The sequence below is a fragment of the Atractosteus spatula genome, chromosome 6, assembly GCF_055471065.1.
Source record: "Atractosteus spatula isolate fAtrSpa1 chromosome 6, fAtrSpa1.hap1, whole genome shotgun sequence".
Taxonomy (NCBI): Eukaryota; Metazoa; Chordata; class Actinopteri; order Semionotiformes; family Lepisosteidae; genus Atractosteus; species Atractosteus spatula.
Window position 1 is genome coordinate 54,644,029 of NC_142711.1, and position 21,043 is coordinate 54,665,071.

The 21,043-nt window shown below is 40.5% G+C and overlaps 2 protein-coding genes across 5 annotated transcripts in view; both read left to right on the top strand.

Annotated features, from left to right (window-relative positions):
- The window catches only part of retreg1 (reticulophagy regulator 1), a 28,906-nt gene extending 23,072 nt beyond the window's left edge, over positions 1 to 5,834 (top strand). For all 3 annotated transcript variants that reach the window (XM_088918343.1, XM_088918344.1, XM_088918345.1), the window contains one exon: positions 51 to 5,834. In XM_088918343.1, coding sequence (XP_088774469.1) covers positions 51 to 496 — 446 coding nt within the window. In that variant the 3' untranslated portion in view covers positions 497 to 5,834. The remainder of the gene's footprint in view (positions 1 to 50) is intronic.
- A 3,697-nt stretch (positions 5,835 to 9,531) lies between these two features.
- On the top strand, positions 9,532 to 19,516 carry znf622 (zinc finger protein 622). 2 transcript variants are annotated; one of them, XM_088918474.1, is made up of 7 exons: positions 9,532 to 9,650; positions 12,071 to 12,655; positions 13,132 to 13,398; positions 14,284 to 14,446; positions 15,880 to 15,995; positions 17,906 to 18,049; positions 18,952 to 19,516. In XM_088918474.1, the coding sequence occupies exons 2-7, from the start codon at positions 12,073 to 12,075 to the stop codon at positions 19,083 to 19,085; spliced, it is 1,407 nt and encodes a 468-aa protein (XP_088774600.1). In that variant the 5' UTR covers positions 9,532 to 9,650; positions 12,071 to 12,072; the 3' UTR covers positions 19,086 to 19,516. The 2 variants fall into 2 exon arrangements, with proteins under 2 accessions (XP_088774600.1, XP_088774601.1); XM_088918475.1 differs by lacking the exon at positions 9,532 to 9,650 and adding an exon at positions 9,734 to 9,870.
- Positions 19,517 to 21,043: the final 1,527 nt, after the last annotated feature.

Sequence of the window (21,043 nt, forward strand, 5' to 3'; positions counted from 1 at the left end):
CAAGGTGCCTTTATATGATGCCAGTTGCTCATGGTGCATCTTGACTGCAGACTTGGACCGTCCCAGTGACCATGAAGAAGCATTCGCTGGCGGCCTCTCTGAATTCCCGTCCGTAGACAACGGCACCAATGGAGACGACGAGGATCTGAGCATTGGCCTTCCCACACCCTCGTTTGGCCAGACCGAGGGAGACAGGCCTTCCGCCGGCGAGCGAGCGCTCGACCTGGTCAACAGAATGGCGGGGGACGTCATCGCCGCGGCGGTCACGGCAGCCGTTCGGGAGCAGCTCAGCGCCCCGTCCTGGAGTGCTGCCCCTCCGGCGCTGGACTTCGGCGGGGAGACGGACAGCGATGACGGCGAGGACTTTGAGCTGCTGGACCAGTCGGAGCTGGAACAGCTGCAGAGCGAGCTGGGGCTGGCGCAGGAAGCGCAGGAGGCCGAGCAGAAGAGTAGCAAACCCTCGGGCTTCCTCTCTAACTTGCTGGGGCGCCATTAACATCACCCGCCCTGCGAGGGGCGCTAGGAGAAGAACTGCCAGGGTAACTGTGAGAGGTACCTGAGCGAGACGTCTTGTATTCCTTTCCTACGGGGCTAAACTAGGTTAAACTAAACTGTCCTGCTAGTAATCGATGTTTAGAAATGGGGAACATGGAAAATCTTTTTAATCAACTTGGGGAGGGGGAATGAAATGCGTGTCTGTCGGTTTCTCAGAGAACACACTTTTTATATCTGTTTTCATTAACCCAACGTATTACATCTGTCAGCTTATGCCTTGGTATGAGTAGCACGCACTGAAACATTGTCAGGGCTTTTACTCTCGAAGAGTGTTTTTGAGTACTTCCTGTATGCTGCCAAATGTGAGTTCAGGGACAACAAATCCAGGTGTCATCTCTCTGACAGTGGTCTGTTTTTAAATTCCTTGCACGCTTCTTGAGATCAACGGCCACAACTTATGGGGAAATGGAGCCTTTTATTTTATAAGTTGACAATCAAATACAAGCTACACTTGAGAGCGCACTCTGCATCTAGACATTTCTGCCGATTCCCTTGTGAACATAGATTACAGTTAAGAACTGAACAATGGAAAAAGAAAAAAACACTAATTCAAAAGATTACTTTTGTAGCCTTTTGTGTATCTCAGGCTTTTGCATCTTCTCCCAGACATGCAGGGAGACATTTAATCAATTCTGTTTTTTGCTGTATCATAAATCTAAAAATTCTAAAACCTTTGCACTTTAGGCCCGCCCATCGCCTTTCACAGAGAAACAGAGACTTTCTGCTTTTTCTTCATTCGTTTGTTCATTAGCAGTTGATAGTAATCAAACAAAAAAGTCACTTTCTTATGCACCATACAATAGCAATGATAAAAACATTTTAGCCTCCTTTAACATGTATGCATTTTGTCTTCAGTTGTTGTCAACATCCTGTTTTTAATACTGGTTTACAACCACGAGCATTTAATTGGAAAATCTCTGGGCTCTACAGGACAATCACCAACACCATGAAAAACAAATGCAATGTAGGACAAATACAGCAAGTGAACATTCTCTAAGCTGTCTAGAATGTTTTGAATTCAGTAATCAATGCAGATCAATAATGTTTGCAAACTAAGTGATTGAGGTTGTTGCAAATCATATAGTAGGGAACAAATGCTTAACTATTGAAAATCACTTAGATTTGACCACATCTCTCTTGTCACCATCTAAGGTAATACAAATTGTGTGACCAGGGAACAACATTCAGTACATTTCTTTGAGCTGTATGGATTTTTCTCTCGCACGCAGCTAAGTGAGACTGATGTGTTAAAAATTTCAGCATTATCGGACATAGCCATGGAATACTTATTATATTCATACAGTATGGGCTTTCAATCTGTGGAGCTTACTTACCAATATATTTAAGGAAAATTTCAAATCCACAGCAACCTGCATACCAACATACACAATTCATTCTTATTGTTGCTGTTATTAATACATTCTTTATTTGCCAATCAGGCAGTCTTATCTGGGTTAACTTACAATGGATTACTAGTCTAAGGCAGAAGATATGCAGAAGCATTGATTTTGGTATACTTGTATTATAAGGTTCTCTTGTGTTTGGGCAGAGCGTGGGCTCTGTGGCTAAGGATCTGCGCCTGTGGCTGGGAGGTTGCCGGTTTAAATCCCGTGGCTGGCAGAGGAATCCTACTCCCTCGGGCCCCTGAGCAAGGCCCTTAACCCCAGCTGCTCCAGGGGCGCTGTATAAATGGCTGACCCTGCTCTCTGACCCCACGCTTCTCTCTCCCCGTCTGTGTGTCTCATGGTGAGCAAGTTGGGGTGTGCGAAAAGACCAATTCCTAATACAAGAAATTGTACATGGCCAATAAAGTGATCTTATCTCTTAATCATGTTCATAAAATATTTGATTGCATATGCCTATACTTTTATTTGTAGTTTAAAAAATATTCTACAGGAATGTCCACAATGTATCCACAGGTCAAATGATAATGGCATACTTAACAGTTATCGATAAAGTAACATTTAATGCTAATTTATTATAGCAGTATTTATCGTGTTCCTCGGGTTGCTGATTAAAATAAGGGTACAAGTTTCATTGATAAATAAACAGTAAGCAAGACATTTTTTTCACAACTTTTCGGCTAAACGTATTTGGTTTATTAGGTATTATTTCAGTAGTGACCTACTAATATGCCATTTAGAATATTGCATCCCCTGAAGTGAATGAACACAGCAGATTGTGCCATGTATTAGACCATGGGAGGAGCCAGGGGGTCCTGCACATGAGCTGTGTTCCAGACACTATGTGATGCATCACAAATCATCTGCATGTTTGGAGAATGGAACCCCCTTCCAATTTATATATTATATATTATATATTTATATATTCTCATGGTGTGGAGGTGGGCATTCTGAGTGCAGTGCAAGTACAGTTAATCTCTCTAATGTTATTGAATCCAGATATGGCGTAAAATGAACTTCTGACAGTTTTGAGTAGGACAGTAATGCTAGGAAGGTTAATCCTTTCTATCCATGGAGCTGGACTGTGATGGAATTGGCAGTAAAGAATGTTGCTCTGGCAGGGTGGCAACACATCAGCTGAGATCCTCTGGAGTGATACTGAATTGCAGGATAAAACACCTTCAGATGTGAGGAAACGCTGAGATCCAAGATCTTTCCACAAAGGTCCAAGATCTTACCACAAGGTTTTATCAAAGTCAACGACAGCTGCCCTATCCAGATGCAGAAAGCTGTAGCTCTTCTTCATCTGGTAAATCCAAAACATTATGCCCAGCCTGTCTATCCTTACTCAGTGTTGTCATTGTTGCCACTGGGGGATCTGTTCATCTGAAGTTCCTCAAGCTCAAAAGTGATATCTGTACTGTAAATCGTGACTCCTAGAAACAACTTTTTATTCTTTTATATTAGTTTTATTATTTTTCTTTGAACTTGGGGCATCAAAATCATCGATTGAATAATCAGACTTGTGTCTATAGGGCACAAATGAAAGTGGCAAACAGTATGTTGGTGGTTTGAAGCCCAAAGTAAAATTTAACAGGGAGTTGAACATTTGTTTACTACAGTATGTTTGTAAACAAATAATGAAATAGTGAAATGGTGAGTTTTAATGTTTTTAATGTTTGTAGGGATGTTACCCTGGCATCCTGGCCAAATTTCCCATTGGCCTTTACCTATCATGTCCTCCTAATAATCCCCATCTATGAATTGGCTTCATTACTCTTCTCTCCTCCCCGCCGATAGCTGATGTGTGGGGAGCGTTCTGGCGCACTATGACTGCCGTCGCATCATCCAGGTGGGGCTGCACATTGGTGGTGGTGGAGGGGAGTCCCCATTACCTGTAAAGTGCTTTGAGTGGAGTCTCCAGAAAAGTGCTATATACAATAAGTATAAGCAATTATTATTATTACTATTATTATTATTATTGTGACTCAACAATAATGTAAGGCTCAACACTGGAATGATCCTACTTTCACTGGGAATTTGATTAGATACAGTCTCTATATAAATCATCCCTCAATCACTCCATGTTAAGGGAAAATCTAAAAGCTTATTTTAACAGCAAGTGAAAGAATAATTTAAATATTGTCTCACTTGGGTTTACCTAAATGCAAAAAATTCTCAGTTAAAAATAAACTCCAGGAGGTGTATTGAAGTGTTTCTTTAGTTTCTGGGGATAAGTTAATGGTGAACAGATGGTTAGGCCGATGGTGAAAATACTGTATATTTGATTTGTTCAGTAGAGCTCACAACAAATGTTCAACGGAGGTACAATCCTCTACTCTTACCAATCAACTGTTCAGTAGTGTATAAATCCACATTTTCCTTCCCAGTAACCTTGGCTGAAATGCCATTAATGTTATGTTTTTAGATTGCCTTGCCCAAACAGTAAGTCCAGGTCACTGTTCCTTAAGATCATCTCCTGAACTAAAAACAATTGCCTGCTACTCTACCAAAGACGCACATTTTCTTTGCCGGTAGTTGATTTACTCAATCCCAGATGTTTGACAGGAGTAACTGCATAAAACAACTGTCATTTGTCCTACTTTAAAAACATAGGAGGATTTTAAAAACAGAACTGGGTGATAATCAATATTGTGCTTGCAAGCTGAAACGTCCCTCTCACAGCACACATAACCTTAGCATGTTCACAAAAATGGAAAAGCCATTGATACAATTCTGACCCCTCTTTCACCTACTGTACAGTGTAAGAATACTACTGAAGGGCGGCATTGATTCAGTTGGAAAAGCTACCTATCTTAGTAAAAAGTACTTTGATGTACTGATTGTTTGAAAACTGCAGTAATTACTGTTCCACGATATTACTTTTCCTTTGCATTTTGTATACTCCGCAGGAAGAACTCAAATTTGATTATGGAAATCTACATTTGAAATAAACAATTTCAACAAATAACCTTCAGGTACAGGATTGATTGTGGCAGAACAGACATATAAATGTAAAAATAATTTGAATGTTCACTGTGCTGATGCTGCTGAGGAGTGAAAACAGCACCAAAGCACTTTCTTCTTCTGAAAGCCTGTAAGAAATCGACATTTGAAAATATTATCCATGAATGATTATCTCATATTTTTTTTTCCTAATGTTGTAAATGTAAATGTATTCACAATCAATTCTTATTTTATAGGGTGACTTTTCACTCTTAAAGCACTTTAAATAAGGTTTGGTAAAGCTGTACTGTTTTTGTTTTATACACTTCTGGAATGTTTAACATTTATCTTAAAAAAAGATAACATAGCATAGAATTGAAGCACCCATTTTTTTTGTGTGGAAATCTGTGAATTCACAAATGAAATTACTTTTCAAGCCAGGAAATGTATTTTTTACAGGCAAGGTCACTGAATGCATTTACGTTTGTAGAAGAATCGGTACCGTTATTTCTTTGTCGGAGTACTCTCGGGCTTTCAGTGGAGAATTTCACTCAGAATAGCATTTAAGCTTATTCTCCATAGTGTTTTCTCCTCCCCACAAAAAAGTTGACAGCCCTTTATCTATACCTGGTGTAATAAGTCTGCCTTGTCACAGATTTAAATCAAACATATCTTTGTTCATAGACATTCTTTTGATTTTGTTTCCATCCAGCTATGTAGAAATATTATTTACCTTGTAACTTATTGGACGTCTTCTTCATTAGTAGGTGTTTGCCGTATGGTCAGAAATTTACTGAATTTTGTCTTGTTGAACATTAAGAAAGTGTATCTTGCATTGCAGTGCAAGTTACTGTTATTGTCATTAAATAACAATGTAGTTCTATGTAAAGTGACTGAAAAATATTATTAAAGAATTGATATTTTTAACCTTTTTCTGTGCTTTTTAAAATGATTTTTGTGTGTACTTTATATTTGGTCTAATATTTTGCTGCTCACACTGGGCTGGAATTAAAAGTTAGATAAAAACTTACCAGGAGTAAAGACTTACAATTTTGAATGATATAAGTCTCGTCTGGTAGTGGAAAAAATCAATGAGATATGATTTGTTACATCTGTGACAGAGCCAGGACAGATGGCATTGACTTCACTGTGCCGAAGGCTTTAGTGTCGAGTTTTGGTCTTACTGGCAAAGACTCCAGAGATGCCCCTGCCTCTTTATTTATTAAACGCAATCTCTCACAACTGCTCCCTAAACCTAATCACCAACTCACCCCGTGAAACCTTGTTTCAAGCGCACTCATCAACACCAAGTGTTTTTGACAAGGCCCCCTCACCTGAGCCGAAGATAGCCCTTGGATCGTCACCCCAAATGGGAACTCCCAGACTCACAGCCTCACTCTACCGGTGCTTTCCAACCACCCTAATGCCCTGTTTCTGTGAGGGGAAACCCTGTGTACCCTCATGATTTCAAAGGGCTGGTGGTGGCTAGTGAGGGCAACAGTTTGGGTGGGATGTTTTGTGAAAAGTTGGCTGGATCATCTCCTTCAGCCCATATCCCTCTCTCTCTCGGCAGGCCTACGACACACAAGGTATATGGGCAGCTTGTGTCATCGAGCTCAGCCATATGGGATCTAAGCAGGGTAACTCCTTCTCTTTCACCTAAGTGCAGAATATCCCCTTACTTTCTGGCATTCCTATCCTCGGCAGGGGGAGGGGATCACTTGACTGCATTGCTGGGGAGATCTGCTTCCAGTGAACCTGCATACTGTGATTGGGTACATCTGTGAGAATTGCTCTAAACTGAGTTTCTGTGTAAATTTAAAAAAGATAATGGGCACTACTACAAGTGTGTGAGCTCCTCCGATAATCAAATTTCAGACCTCTACTTCGTGACCACAGAAAACTAAAGACATTTGTTCACAATGCTGCTTTTGCTTTTTCACTGAGTTTATAGATTTTAGTGATACTGCACCTACAAATACATAAAAAGTGAGTTCATCTTTCAAATCGCTTACAGACCAATCAATCAATCAATCAAAGCTACAGGTGAAATTCACAAGTTATGATAATGACTTACAGCTCCTTTGTAATCTATTGTAGGAACAGCTTTTATCACAGTTTGCTTATATTCTGGGGAAGCATGTTCTTGTTCATATTTTCCCCTGTCTGTCAGATAACGGTGGAAATGTCCATATCCTTTGAATGCCAGCCTAAAATCAAAACAATGATTTACAATGGGCAAAAATTCATCTAAACCCCCTGAAAAAAATACAGAGATTTAAGAAAATACAGAACAGGTCTAATTATTCAATAAGACATCCAGGGCATAACAGTAATGTATATATCCATACGGGTACATTATTTTAACATGTCACATCATCCCCATATTGTGAACAGACATAGCCATTGTGCATAGAGTATTATATTTGTATGTTAACCTGCTCTATCCAGTTGCCAATGTAAAACATTCTCCTTTGCTATTTTTTGGTGCGTACTATACGTATATAGAGAGATGTGTCTCATTACGTTTTCAACACCCACTGACGCAGCAAGCTTTCTTCATATATGTTTGGGTCTTGTGTGGTCACATAATGTATATCTGTGAAATATTTTTTTCCTTCCTATCAAGTACATTTTGTTTCTGAAAGTTATATACCAGTAGTTCACCCCAGTATCTTGTGAGCTGTTGTGGTATTCCAGTAGACTGGAATCTCTTCATGATCAGGTTACTTAATGCAGTTTCTAATTATAAACACTGGCATTTTACAATGTTATTTTTTTAAGGACTCTGAATGGAAACGAACAGGAGCTCAGCTTTTCCAAATGCATTCCCATAGCTAACATAATGCCAGGCACCCACTCTGCAGACACTGTGCCCTATTTATACACCGACTGATCCTTTTATTGGCACAGAGGCCATTTGATTCACGGACGTTTTCCTGTTATCTCGTTTCTCACTTAAATTGTGTCCTATTTTGTGTGTCTATGTCTTCGCTTTGCATTGTTCTCCACTATTGCTTCCACTCAGCTTTTCAACGGGTTCTTGTTAAACATTCCCACCGAAACTTCCTCTGGTCTTCCCACAGTTAATTGTAACGCAATGAGCAGGAGAAATCTGTCAATGTATGATATACTGTTCAGGCTTCAGTGTGTAGTGTCTCCCCTCTGCTCTGCTCCCCCATCAATCATTTTGGAGATCAATGGGAGGAAATAATGTAAGTAGCCAAATGCTACAAACATCAATCTACCTGTAGCCTTTTCCTTGACAAATGTCTGTAATTATACAGAATAATATACATACCTCACAACAGTTGTTCTGCAATGTTAATATACTAATCCCAAGTGCACTATTATATTATTTAATTCATTAGTTTAACAATAGGCTTGATGACACTTTTAACATCATTTTTCAGTTCTTAGAGGGGTTTATTAGGATAAAAAATAAGCTTTTGCCAGAGAGCAAAGCAAAATAAGCAAATTTAACATTTGTACTTGAAGACAATACCTGAAACATGATATTTGTTGTTCTAAGTTCACTAAATAAAAAGATTCATGAATATTTGGAGAACAGAGTTATGTGTTTTAAACATATACTGGCGTCTGTGTTAACAGTACCAAGTCATAGTAAAAATGCAGATCTGCTGGTAGTCAAATCATTTCCAACCACTAGAGAGCAGCACTGGAACTGGGTTACAAATACTTATGACACTGATACACATGGGTTGATGGACAATTTGCACTTATTACCGAAGTGTACCAATAGTCAACTGCCATGTGCACAGAGACACAAATACATCTTTTGTCTGACGTTTTGTGTGATGTGTCACATAGTTATTAATAAGAAGGCCCTGCTGAGCCCAGAAAAGAGACCCCTCACCCAGCTGTTCCTGAAGCTCACTGAACCAACAACTTCAGGGCAGCACAACATCAACAAGAAAACAAAAATCAAAATCAACCAAATCACAGCACAAACCAAACAGAACTAACTTACCCATTGGGTGACACAAACACAGCACAAACCTGAATGCTACAGGACCCTAAGATGACAATTCACTCTAGCTGAGTATTGGACAAAGGTAAGAGACAGACCCTGATGACGTACAGGCTCAGTGACCATACTGTGGCCATAGAAACTGAGCGACACAGACAGGCCTGGCTGCCCAGAGAGGACGAGCTGTGCACTCTTTTCCAGAAGGGAGAGGAAGAGACAGAGACTCACTTTCTGCTTCACTGTGTGAAATACGCCGGGATTAGACAAACATTCTTCACTAAAATAACAAATCTAATCCCAGAATTCTCACACCTGCCAGAATCCAATCCTACTGAGGGAGGACGGGGACCAACAGAGCTGGCCAGAATGAGATCTCCTCATTCTCAGCCTGAGGAACAGGCAGTGAGCCTGTCTCACTATAATGTGTAAATATACAGTATGTGATGTAAGTGACGTGTTTGCATTGTAAATGTCTGGAAAGGTTGTGTATCTAGTTTGGCAACACTGTAAATTCATCGGTTGTGCCAATAAAGTTCTTCGAATTTGAATTTGACAACAAAGCCGAGGCAATGGGGCCCAGTAGGTGGCAGTGTTCCCTTTAGAAGACACTTCATCTGTCCTCTCTTTGATTCTTGTTGGTTCTGTGGCTGAAAGTTCAAGGGTTATCAGGAAAACAATTGAGAAACGTGTTTTGGAGAACGACCAGTGAATATATGTGAAATTATTTGATCGATGCTTGAGGAGATTTAATTTTGGTAAGTAACTCTCGTTTATCTTCGAAAGTACAATAATAAGAAAAACAACGAGTTAACCCATATTTCATTATGGGAGCCATCTTAAAGCGCACACTGCGTTTTTTTTTAGTGTACTGTTTTCATTTCGCAAGAGAAAAGAATCGAGGGATTTTACACAAATTGTAGACACTAGCGTTTGAAAAAAACAACGTGTTCTGCTGCTCGGCATTTCCTTGAGACGGTAGGATAGAAAACGTTTTAAATACATTGACTGAAGCCTTATAAATCTGTAACTTACGTTCGAGTTGATAATGTTAAATCACTTCGTTAGAAAGCGAAGGAGGTTTTCCGCAAACGTCAAGAGGCCATGTACAGTAATTACTGTGTTGGTTTGATTTTTAGTAGCTGGTTGATCTGACGGTTTCAGCCTAATTTAAGTAACAACAGATGCTTGTTTTTAAAAAACGTGGTTGTGTAGCTTATTATATTCCCATTACTCTTTGCTTAAAGACTTGCCTCCCGGTTTAGGTTTTAAGTGCACTTCCAGGTAGTATTGTGGTTCATGTTTCACAAGGCTTAATTGGTCAGTGCCCTTGAGTATGTTGAATACTTGAATTATGTCCGGTCATAACCTTCTCTGTGTAAGGCTAAAAAGATTCAGTTAATTCAGGCCGTCAATGCAGGACGCTTCATACTACTTACCTTTACCTGAATCCTGTTCTTTTCGTAATTAGTTTAACAGTTTTGTTAAACCATTTAGGCTAGTGTTTCCTAGCTTTGGTTTGCTTGCTCTAGGGCTGAATATTTTCTGTTTCAAGAAGAATATTTTTAACATTGCCTCCCACTCCTAACGTTCCGTATCTATCCCGTAGTGTTCCGCTTCTCTGAAACTCTCTCATTCCTTCGTAGTAACACTGCGCACTTTTTTAAATTCTGACTGTACAGCTCTGAAATATACTTGCTCTATATTCATATCATCATTCCCTGCTTATCATATTGCTGCTTGGATTTTTTTTTGAAAGAGCGATCTCAACCTTTATAATAATAATAACATCACTTTATTAACCCTTTACAATTTCTTGCATTAGGAATTATCTTTTCGCATACCCCAGCTTGCTCTCCATGAGACACACAGACACACAGATAGGGAGAGAGCCTGGGGTCAGAGCGCAGGGTCTGCCATTGTACGGCGCCCCTGGAGCAGTTGGGGTTAAGGGCCTTGCTCAGGAGCCCAATGGAGTAGGATTCCTCTGCCAGCTGCGGGATTTGAACCGGCAACCTTCCAGCCACAGGCACAGATCCTTAGCCACAGATCCACCGCTCTGCCCCTCTCATTTACAGGGTCATGTAGTTGTGCATGACTAGATAGAACACATCATCTGCAGCTTCGTTGGTTCACTTTTGTCACATTAATTATGCAGGTTGAATATTTCCTATGAAGTCTTCCTGCACTTAATGATGAAGAGTAGCTGTAGGAAAGTAGATGTTCGTGTGGGGGTTTTTGTGCACTGAATCCTTCCGTGCAAATCTAGTTTGCACACAATGTAGTTCTCCCACCTCATTTTTCATATAACATTTAATGAAAACTTTTGTTAACATTAATATCTGCTATAGTAACTTCTTCAATAGTTGACATCATTACCGAAGATAAATGTGTCTCATTACCGGTGACAAAATGTGACTTTGGAGTAAGGACAGTTGTTTACAACTTAACATCTGCAAAACTTCAGAATGAAAAGACCTCCTAGTGTTTCCTTTAACATCCAGGATACTGATGCAGAGATTGTGGAGTCCTTCAAGTTCCTTGGTGTACATCTGCATAAGAACACAGATTTCTTGTAATGTTTGTGGTAGCTATGTTTGATCAGAGTGGGGTGGGTAGTGTGGTGTTTTATGCATTTCTGTGTTGAGGGGGTAACATAAAGAAAGGCTGTCTGACTGAACAGGTCTGTTAAGTGGGCAAGCCCCACTGTTGGAACACACCTGGAGTCAGTGGAGGATAAAGTATGAAAGCGGATCCTGAGGAAGGACGCACTCAGAGTGGGCAAATGTGTGGCACCCTGTCCACCCAGTGATTCCAGATCAAAAAAGCCTCTTCACTGGTCACTTTCTGTCTCTCATTGGTGCACCACAGAGAGGTTAAGGAGATCCTTTTTACCCGCAGGCATCCATGCACTGACTAACTCGCAAGGCATTCTGAATTTGGATTCATCTTGAGCTTCTTGTTTTAAGAATAATGCACTGCATAGTCTGATCAATCATGTCAACGTCCTCCGTCATATGTCCGTCTTGGGAGTGATTGTCATGTCTGGGCAGTGTTTCTATGGTCTTTCATGTCCACGAGCTGTGCTGGCAGCTTAATCTCCCCCTTGTTGATCGATCAGCTGTGTGGTAACCTGCAGGAGAGACAAGCAGAATAAATGCGAGCTCTTGCCTTGCAGCCATGTCCTCATACACGTGTATCAGCTGCCGGGTGGTGTTTGCCGACGGGGAGGTCCAGCGTGCCCACTACAAGACTGACTGGCACCGGTACAACCTGAAGAGGAAGGTGGCCGACATGCCGCCCGTCACAGCAGAGAACTTCCAGGAGAGGGTGCTGGCGCAGCGCGCCGCGGTGGCCGACGAGCAGCGGGCGCAGGGGGCGGGGGCCCAGTGCTCTGCCTGCGGCAAGAAGTTCTCCTCCGCCAACGCCTACCAGAACCACCTGCAGTCCCACAGGCACCAGGAGGCCGAGAGGAAGGCGGCGCTGGCTGCCCAGCGGGAGGTGGAGAGGATGAACGAGAAGAACCGGGAGAAGGGCCTGGGGGGGGCCGACCTGGACCACAACGCCAGGAACCAGGCCATCCAGCAGGTCCTCCGTGCCCAGCACAGGGGGCCAGTGAAAAGCCAGGCCAGCCGGCTGGCGGCCCAGGACCGGCAGGAGTCCAGGCCGCGGCCGGACAAGGCCCCAAGGCAGCAGTGGTTCGAGGAGCAGGCCCGGAAGTTGAAGGAGGAGGAGGAGGAGGAGGAGGCCGCTGGAGAGGAAGGTAATTTGTCAAGCTAGTCGATGACTCGAGAGAATGATATCTAATGTGAGTCGAAGTAAGTTGTTCAGGTTCTTTAGAGCTAGGTGACCTCCCTGTCATGAATGGATCTTGTCCTCTCCTTGCCATTTCCAACATTTCAGGCCATATTGTCTCTTATTTACATTCACTCATTAGCCAGAGCAACTAAAATATAAATACAGTTTGGTAGGGTCAGTGTCAGTCTTCGAACATGAGAAGAGTTACAAATAGATTAGCCTATTTAGAAAGATGTCAGAGGGCACACCCACAGGAAAGCCATATCGTTAACAGCGTGCCAGGAACAGTGTCATGAAAATAGAATGAAAGCCAATGAAGAAGAGTTCAGGATGTTCAATATGGAGAGGAAGATGAGTCAGTACCCTGCAGCGAGGTTGGAAAGCGCTGTGCCTCTGCTCAGGTTCACAGCCCGTCTTGTTAACTCCGGTGTTTGAATGCAGTGGAGTGGGAGGACCTGGACGATGATGACGATGACGACATGGACGAGGAGGAGGCGGAGGAGGAGTGCGAAGAGGAGCCTCAGGGGGCTGAGGCTGCGACATCCAAAGAGCCGCCCGTGGGAGTCATTCCTGTTACAGACTGTCTCTTCTGCGCCCATCACTCCCGCTCTCTCCTCAAAAACCTGGCTCACATGACCACAGCCCACAGCTTCTTCCTCCCCGATGTTGAGTACCTGGTGGACCTGAAGGGTCTGATTAGGTATCTGGGTGAGTAGTGGGCATCTTTACTTGGATAGCTCTCAATTTTGTGCATCTGAAAAGACAAAGGTGCCCCAGCTGTAAGCTTCCTGATGATTTCTTGTATTTTAAATTTGAATCAGGTGTTGGGGTTTGGCAGGTTTTGACTGTAGAATCTTTTTCAGGTTCAGACAATACATATACAGTATCGTATGTCTGTAGGCTGGCCATTAATTTTGATCCACCTTACCTTTTTGGTTACAGTTAGAATATTTAACAAAATACATGGCATATTAAGGAGTATTTAGAAATAGCCCTTTTTTCTCTCTGTTATTTAAAAAAACTGCTGTTTTAAACACTTCTCCCAGAGGTTGAACCCTGTGACCCAGACATTGCGAGTTTCAGCCAGGGTCCATGTTACTATCCTACTGTGACTAGGATTCTCTAAGCAGTGTCAAAATGTGCTGTAAAAATGAATGAGGTCAATGGGTGGGAATAGCAGAGGAGTTCTTTTGCCCTCCTTTATTTTTCCCTTGTGTGTGCCAAGATGTAAAAAAATTACATTTGAATCTCTACTAAAACAACACAATAATAAAGGAAAAATGTGTTTGCCCTTTCCACTTTTACAATATTTTAATTAATATTGTCTTCTTGAAGAGTTTTTTCCCAAAAAAATTGGTCCCTTTTCCCTTGTGACTGCCCACATTAGTACAGTCTCCATGCTCTGTGCCCAGAAACAGCCTGCTTTTTAATTACTGAATGTTTTGTGATGTTTTTTCTGCCCCTTCAGTGCCATGATGTCTGAATGCTTGCACGTCCGTTCCGTTCAGTTATGTTAACTTGACAGAGTTTTTTTTGTCAAATGAGCATAGCGATCCTGTTTCTTCCCAACTCGGGTTGTGTTGCGTTTTGCAGGGGAAAAAGTTGGAGTAGGAAACGTCTGCCTTTGGTGTAATGAGAAGGGCAGGTCCTTCTACTCAACAGAAGCAGTCCAGGCTCACATGATGGACAAGAGCCACTGCAAACTCTTCACCGATGGGGACGCAGCTCTGGAGTTTGCCGATTTCTATGATTTCAGGTAGTGTGTGCTGAGCTCTTATAGGCTTTCTGAAACCTATTGGGAGTGATCAATACTTATCCTGTTAACACTAGAACTTCAAATGGGCTGATTTGTTATTTTGTCCTGGTATGTTGAGAACCCACCTGGTTCCCAGGCTGGTAAAACTGTTTTAGTTCAGGAGGCCAAGTGGACTAATATTAAATGCTATCTCATGGAAACATGGTATATTCCTGGCAGCTTGTAGGCTATCCCAGTAAAACAGAACCTTGGAGATGGAACAACAGCTTATTATTGTTGTTAATTGAAGTCTGTAAATGCCTTTGCATCATGCAGTCCCAGATGGGGAAAATGCAAAACCTAAATGGATCAGTGGCGACTCTTGTTTAGAGACCAGTAAGTTAGGCGAAATGTGCCAGTTGATTAATCAGGTGCGTGGGTGACTGAATGTCCAGGTTCATCTTGTTCCACGACGACCCTGTAGTGATGGGCAATGTTGTCATCTGTCTCCAGAAAAGGACTCTGTTTCTGTCGTGTAATTATGAGCACAAACGAGCTCGTGTTGTTAGTTGTTAGTGCTGGATGGTGTGCAGAACTCTCTCTGGCCTTGGTTTGTGTTATCTGGTGGCGTTTCAGATCCACAGAACTGAACTGATTGAAGGGCCTCTCACTTCACAGTGTTCATGGCTTCACATGCCGATGATGGAACATTCGGCCAGTGTCTGGAAAATGCATTGTGTTGGCAGCCATATCCCATTTTCTGGAAACACTATTAGCATAACGATGTAATTATTTCCCGATAATTAAGTATTGCAAGAATATGAATAGTAGTGATTGCAGCATAATCAAAGCAGCTCAGTAAAGATGAATTAGAGGGAGATTCCACTTATAGAAGCAGCCTATTTCATTTCACTCTTTCTGGAAAAATTGTATTTCTGTTGCCTTATATCTAAAGGTGGCTTGTGTTGGTTTTTATACTCGTATGCAGACTGCTCCTGTAAAGTACAATATGGTCTTCTCCTCCGTGTTTTACATTAGCTTCTAATTTCTGTTCACAATTTATTTTTGCTTAATGGAACCAATTTAAAACTTTTTCAAAATACCCATTTTGATTTAAAGTGACCTGGAATGCAAAGATTAGGCAGTTCAGTGATCCTTTGGTAATAAAACTAAAAACGTTTTTTATGGTTTACAAAAAGCTTTAAATATAAAATTAATGTAAGCCTGGTGCAGTAAACTAGTTGTTTAAATCTTAAATGGATGGTGCCATCACTGATCTGCTGTCTTTCAGTTGGCGATTGAAACTGCTACAAGTTTGTATTTCTTGGCCAAGCTGAAAGACATTAAATCCCAGGATCTCTTTTAACCTTTTAACTTTTAACCTGGGTGGGCTGGAAGTTGACAGATTAGTAAAGCAGCTTTTGTGAAACTACTTTTAATTTGGGGTTGAACAGGAGCAGCTACCCTGACCACAAAAAAGGAGACGATGTTGAAATGGAGGATGATGAGATTCCTGGTCATAAAAATGTGGAATACGATGATGAAACGATGGAACTGACTCTTCCATCAGGTAAGCTTCCTGGGAACATCTTCTGTTATGTGTCCATCAAGTGTGACACCATTAATATATACAGTCTAAGTGCTAGAATACCAATGAGAACCTATTCACTTCATTCCTGCGGATGTCTGAATTTGTTTTTTTTACTACTCTTTCTTCTTCTAGATATGAAAACAGTGCAAAGTATGAACTTTGTAGCCTAGCAAATAGTTTGTAAGTTGTTTATTCATTGTATGATTATTTAATTCCCATGTTTTCAAAAGGTGTACTATGTTAAATTTTGTATATACAGCATAAGATGTTTTCCAAAAAAGACTAGCGTCTAATGAAACCATATCATTGTTTTGATTACAAGTGCAGTGACATATGAGGAAATAGTGTAAATGTTTTACAGTTAATTTGTATGTTGCTTTGTCACTATCATAACTGCATAATGTTTTATATTTAATATTTTGACAGAACTGGGAAAGTTAATGGTACAGAATCTTGTGTATTGCTACAAAACAAAGAGATGATCCAGAAAGAAACAGGTTAATGTTTGTACTGGATAAGCTGTGTAGAACTGGATTATTGCGTGGCAGTCCAGTTTGGCTTTGTTACTGTACCGAGATGCATTAAAAATGCAATGATAATGATAATGTTTCTTTATTAGCCCTATACAATTTCTTGCATTAGGAATTCGTCTTTTCGCATACCGCAGCTTTTCTCCATGAGACACACAGACAAGGAGAGAAGCTTGGGGTCAGAGCGCAGGGTCAGCCATTGTACGGCGCTCCTGGAGCAGTTGGGGTTAAGGGCCTTGCTCAGGGGCCCAACAGAGTAGGATTCCTCTGCTGGCTGCGGGATTTGAACTGGCAACCTTCCAGTCACAGGCACAGATCCTGAGCCACAGAGCCACCGCTCCGCCCCATAGAATTTTTAATGCTTTTTTTGCATTAAAAATGCAATTAATGCTATTTCAATATGATTTTGTTTCATATTGTCTCTCGATAAGTGAAGTATGTTTCGGTTTCAGTCTACTTTCACATAATTAAAATTGTCCTTATACTTAGAGATTGCTTTTGGAATGTAGGGTGTTTCTGATGATGCAAAAGAGACATCTTATTAAACAACTGTAACTGTGTTACAGTGCAGATTGGTAACTTCCAATTATTTTATGAGAATCTTAATAAATGTTTTTGCTTTTTCAGAGTTAAGCTGGTATCAAGGGAGGGGATAAGGGATTTCTATACTATGGGAACATTGTGTTTACCACACAACAAAATTAAAAGTAATTACCCTAATGCACCCTTATACCCTAATTGCGCCTTATAATCATTAACAGGAATAAGTGGCTTTCTGCTAGTCAGTGGATGAATGAATCAAAGCTAGATGGGCTCGATAAGTAACTTGGAACCCAGATCAGTTTTATGCTGTGTGCGCTGTTCAACAAGGAGGTTAAATTAAGTCTGATTCTCAGCCAACATTACGTGAGACTGTGGAGGGTTTCTGAAGGTTACGCTGAAGTCTAATTAATGAAGCTTTAAAAAAGCAATTAAGGATGACTTTTCAGCTCATAGAATACAAACAATAAGCAATAACAAATGACATAAGGAGTCTGTAAGTATACCTTCATTATTTGGATTCAGGCACATTATTCATGCAGAAAGGTATAAAACCCATTAAATCCGTGGGAAGCTGGCTGATTCTTCTGCTGCCTTGGTTTTCCAAGCTAAAAACGTGAAGGTTACATTACAGGGATAGTCAACATATGTTATCCAGTCATGCCTGTGGAGAATAGTGGTTAATGTATAGTAGTCTTGGTGCATTTGAATTTCTTTTTGCTTGTCCCAAATAGAAGAGCAGAGTATCCTTTTTGACAGGATGATACTTCCAGTCTTTGTGTGCTGAACTGGTGTCTCACAGGGTTATGTTTGTAACAGGGGCCAGAATTGGACACAGATCTCTCATGAGGTATTACAAGCAAAGGTTTGGAGCTCCGAGGACTGTGGCCATTGCCAGTAACAGCAGGGCGCTGGGCAGGGTGTTGCGACAGTACAGAGCCCTCGGATGGGGAAGAGACTCAGGTGAGGACCACAGGAGCTGTGGAAATGGCGTCATGTCACTTTTCCTTCTCCGAAGACGTCCTTCATTGTGGTCCTTTTGTCAGCAGAAGTTATAAATGTGGAAAATGTTGCAGTCTGTTTTTAGAAACGCATCGTTTGTGGCCATATGGGGAAAGGAAAGGTTAATTTGCGAGATGGAGAAATATTCTTAATGTAAATTGTGTTCCCTTATTTTAAAGATGAAGGAATTATTCTGATCTCTCATTTATAAAAATGAAGAGCTCTGCCATTTGGTAACAGTTTCACTAACATGAAGTAAGTGGGTGTGAAATCTAAGTAGAATCCTACTGGTGTGTTCATAGCACTACACACTAAAAGCACTAGTTGGGCATCCAGCTTTACATTTTTTAACAATATGAGAATCCATAAGCCATTTGAATTTTAACTTCAGTTTAACCCCTAAACCAGTCTTCTACTGTCTATACATAAAAGGTTATTACAGAATGTTTAAGGGGAGGTTGCCTCTGGAGGTCTGTGAAACATAGGAAAAACTCAAAGGTTAAGAAGAAAACTGATCAAAACAGTTGTAGTTTGTAGTCTGTTCTAAAATTGGCTGCCTTTTCCTGTGTGGAGTGGTTGGGAATATACCCAGCATTTTTTCTTTAACTTATGGAGTTAAGTTCCCTATAGCTGCTCTTTCCACTGTAGTTTGTTTTTGCTCAGGGAAAATATCGAGGGAGCAAAAGGCAAGATGAATGTTAACTGATGTTTTTAAGCTTTACAAAAGAAAATGGAAATGCTGTACAATAACTGCCAGCTACATCTTGAATTCAGTCATGCTATAAATAACATTGACATCTGAAGAACTAAACGTTCCAAAGCCAGACATTTGTCTCTGTTTTTTTCTTCCCCCCACTATTTAGCGAACACCTCTGCAGCGCACACACAGAGAGACATGCAGTATGTTCAGAGAATGAAGTCCAAATGGATGCTGAAGATGGGAGTGAACAGCAACACTACCAAACAGATGCACTTCCGCGCACAAGTCATGTTCTGATCGGACACCTTGCTCCGAATCTCGTCTGTGTTCATTAGAGCTGCAAATGTTACTTAGAATGATCTCATCCAAACCTCTTTAGATGACGATTCCCAGAAATACGGAACATAATCCCTGCAATCATGCTGCACAGGTTGTATAAACCATATAAGTATAAATACTATAAACTATATTTTCCAGTATAATCAGAATTTTTTCAGAATGTTTTAGTTATCAGAGCTCTTTTCTAAATTCTTGTAGGAATACATTACAATGAAATCTTTGAAAGCTGCTACAACAGTCAAATGGTTGGTAAATTTGTTGTTGGGAGAGCACTTGGAATTAACAGATTGAGGGGAAAAAAATGTAATTTAAATATTTTACATATATTTAAACAGACCATATTTGCTGTAGAGAAACCTAATCACCAAATAAAAATCTACACATTGCAAGAAGTTGCATAGTGATGCAGTTTTTCCAGCAGCTGAATTTGGGGTATAGCAAGGTACTCCCCATGTTTGCAGTGTTTCTATCATATAGTGTTGGGGGAAAATTAATTTTTAAAATGTAAACCATTTCATTTTCATGTTGCGTATCTAATGGATTGCTTTTTCATGTTATCAAGATGTTGTGGGGAAAATAATTTTAAAAAAGCAGCAGTTAATGTGTAATGTAGTATGTAGTTACTACGCAATACCTTGGCTCTTAAAATCAAATTCTTCCAACTTATTTGTAACGTAATTCCTTAACTGACTAACTTGTAACTGTAATGGACTGCTTTTTAAAGCTAACTATTCCCAACACTTAATAGAAGTCATGTGTAAGTAAATGGTTAGGGAGAAAATGATAGTGTAGAAGGAATGGTATATTTAAAAAAAATAAGACAAGAAGAAAAGCTTGTGAACAATACATTTGCATAATGTAACTTTTGAGTATTTTTCATTTAAGTAAAATACACTCGCATGAATGTCACAATTCTGGTGAGAAAATATTATAAGAAAAAATAGTGAATAAACTTAGTTTCCCCAACTTCTTATTAATTTAAAAATGATAATCCCTCACTCAAGTAAATTGTAACTGTAATTGCTTACTTTTATGCTTTACTCCTGGGAAGACTTTCCCAAGTGAATTTCTGATTTTGGATCAACGATGCATCAGTAAGTGAAATGGTAATTATAAAGGCTTTACTTTAATTTCAATCAACAAAATGTGCTTAATTTCTGTTTTTGGATCAACAACATAAGTGCATGGTAATACTATTAGTACTAATTCCTTGAAAATTGTGCTCTGCTTTTTTGCAATGCTAGTGAAAATGTGTTGCAGCAGGCAGCACAGGTAATGTGCAAGGTGTTCTTCTGGTTTCCCTGTAGCAGCAAAGATTCCCTGTCTCTATCCTGGGATAGACTGTCACTAGCCTCTCCACCTGACCTTTTTAAATCCAGCTGTACATAATGGGACAAGGAATCAATAAGTGGAAGCATTTACTGTGTATTTTTCCCTGGCAGAGCACTCCCCTCTCTGGCCAGTCCTGGCCTTGTGCATATTGACTTTAAAACATGCTGCTGGGCTAATTCAAGGCTCAAGGATCCACTCAACTGAGCAGTATGCTTTTTTAGGTCATCTGCCTTAACAATTCTGTGGTCAGATATTTATTCATATTGGCCTTTTTACTAGGCTGTTTGTGCTTAGAAATGGCACTGTGTCAAGTAGTGTTGTCTGCGAGTCATGTCCGATGCACGCTGTATGATTTTTCTAATGCACAAACTATATGAAGAAACTACTCCTACTCCAAGGTGAAAGGGTGCCGTGCTCGCTCTGATCGTTTTGCAGTGTTGTATCTTTAAATGCAGAATGTATATCTGCTCGTCTTTCCCATTGCTCAAGTGCTTAAGGCATATAAGACTCTGCTTTTGGTATGTTTTAGATTTTGTCAGGGTAACAAAAGTCCTGAAAAATGTTTTTGTTTTCAGCCACGGAGG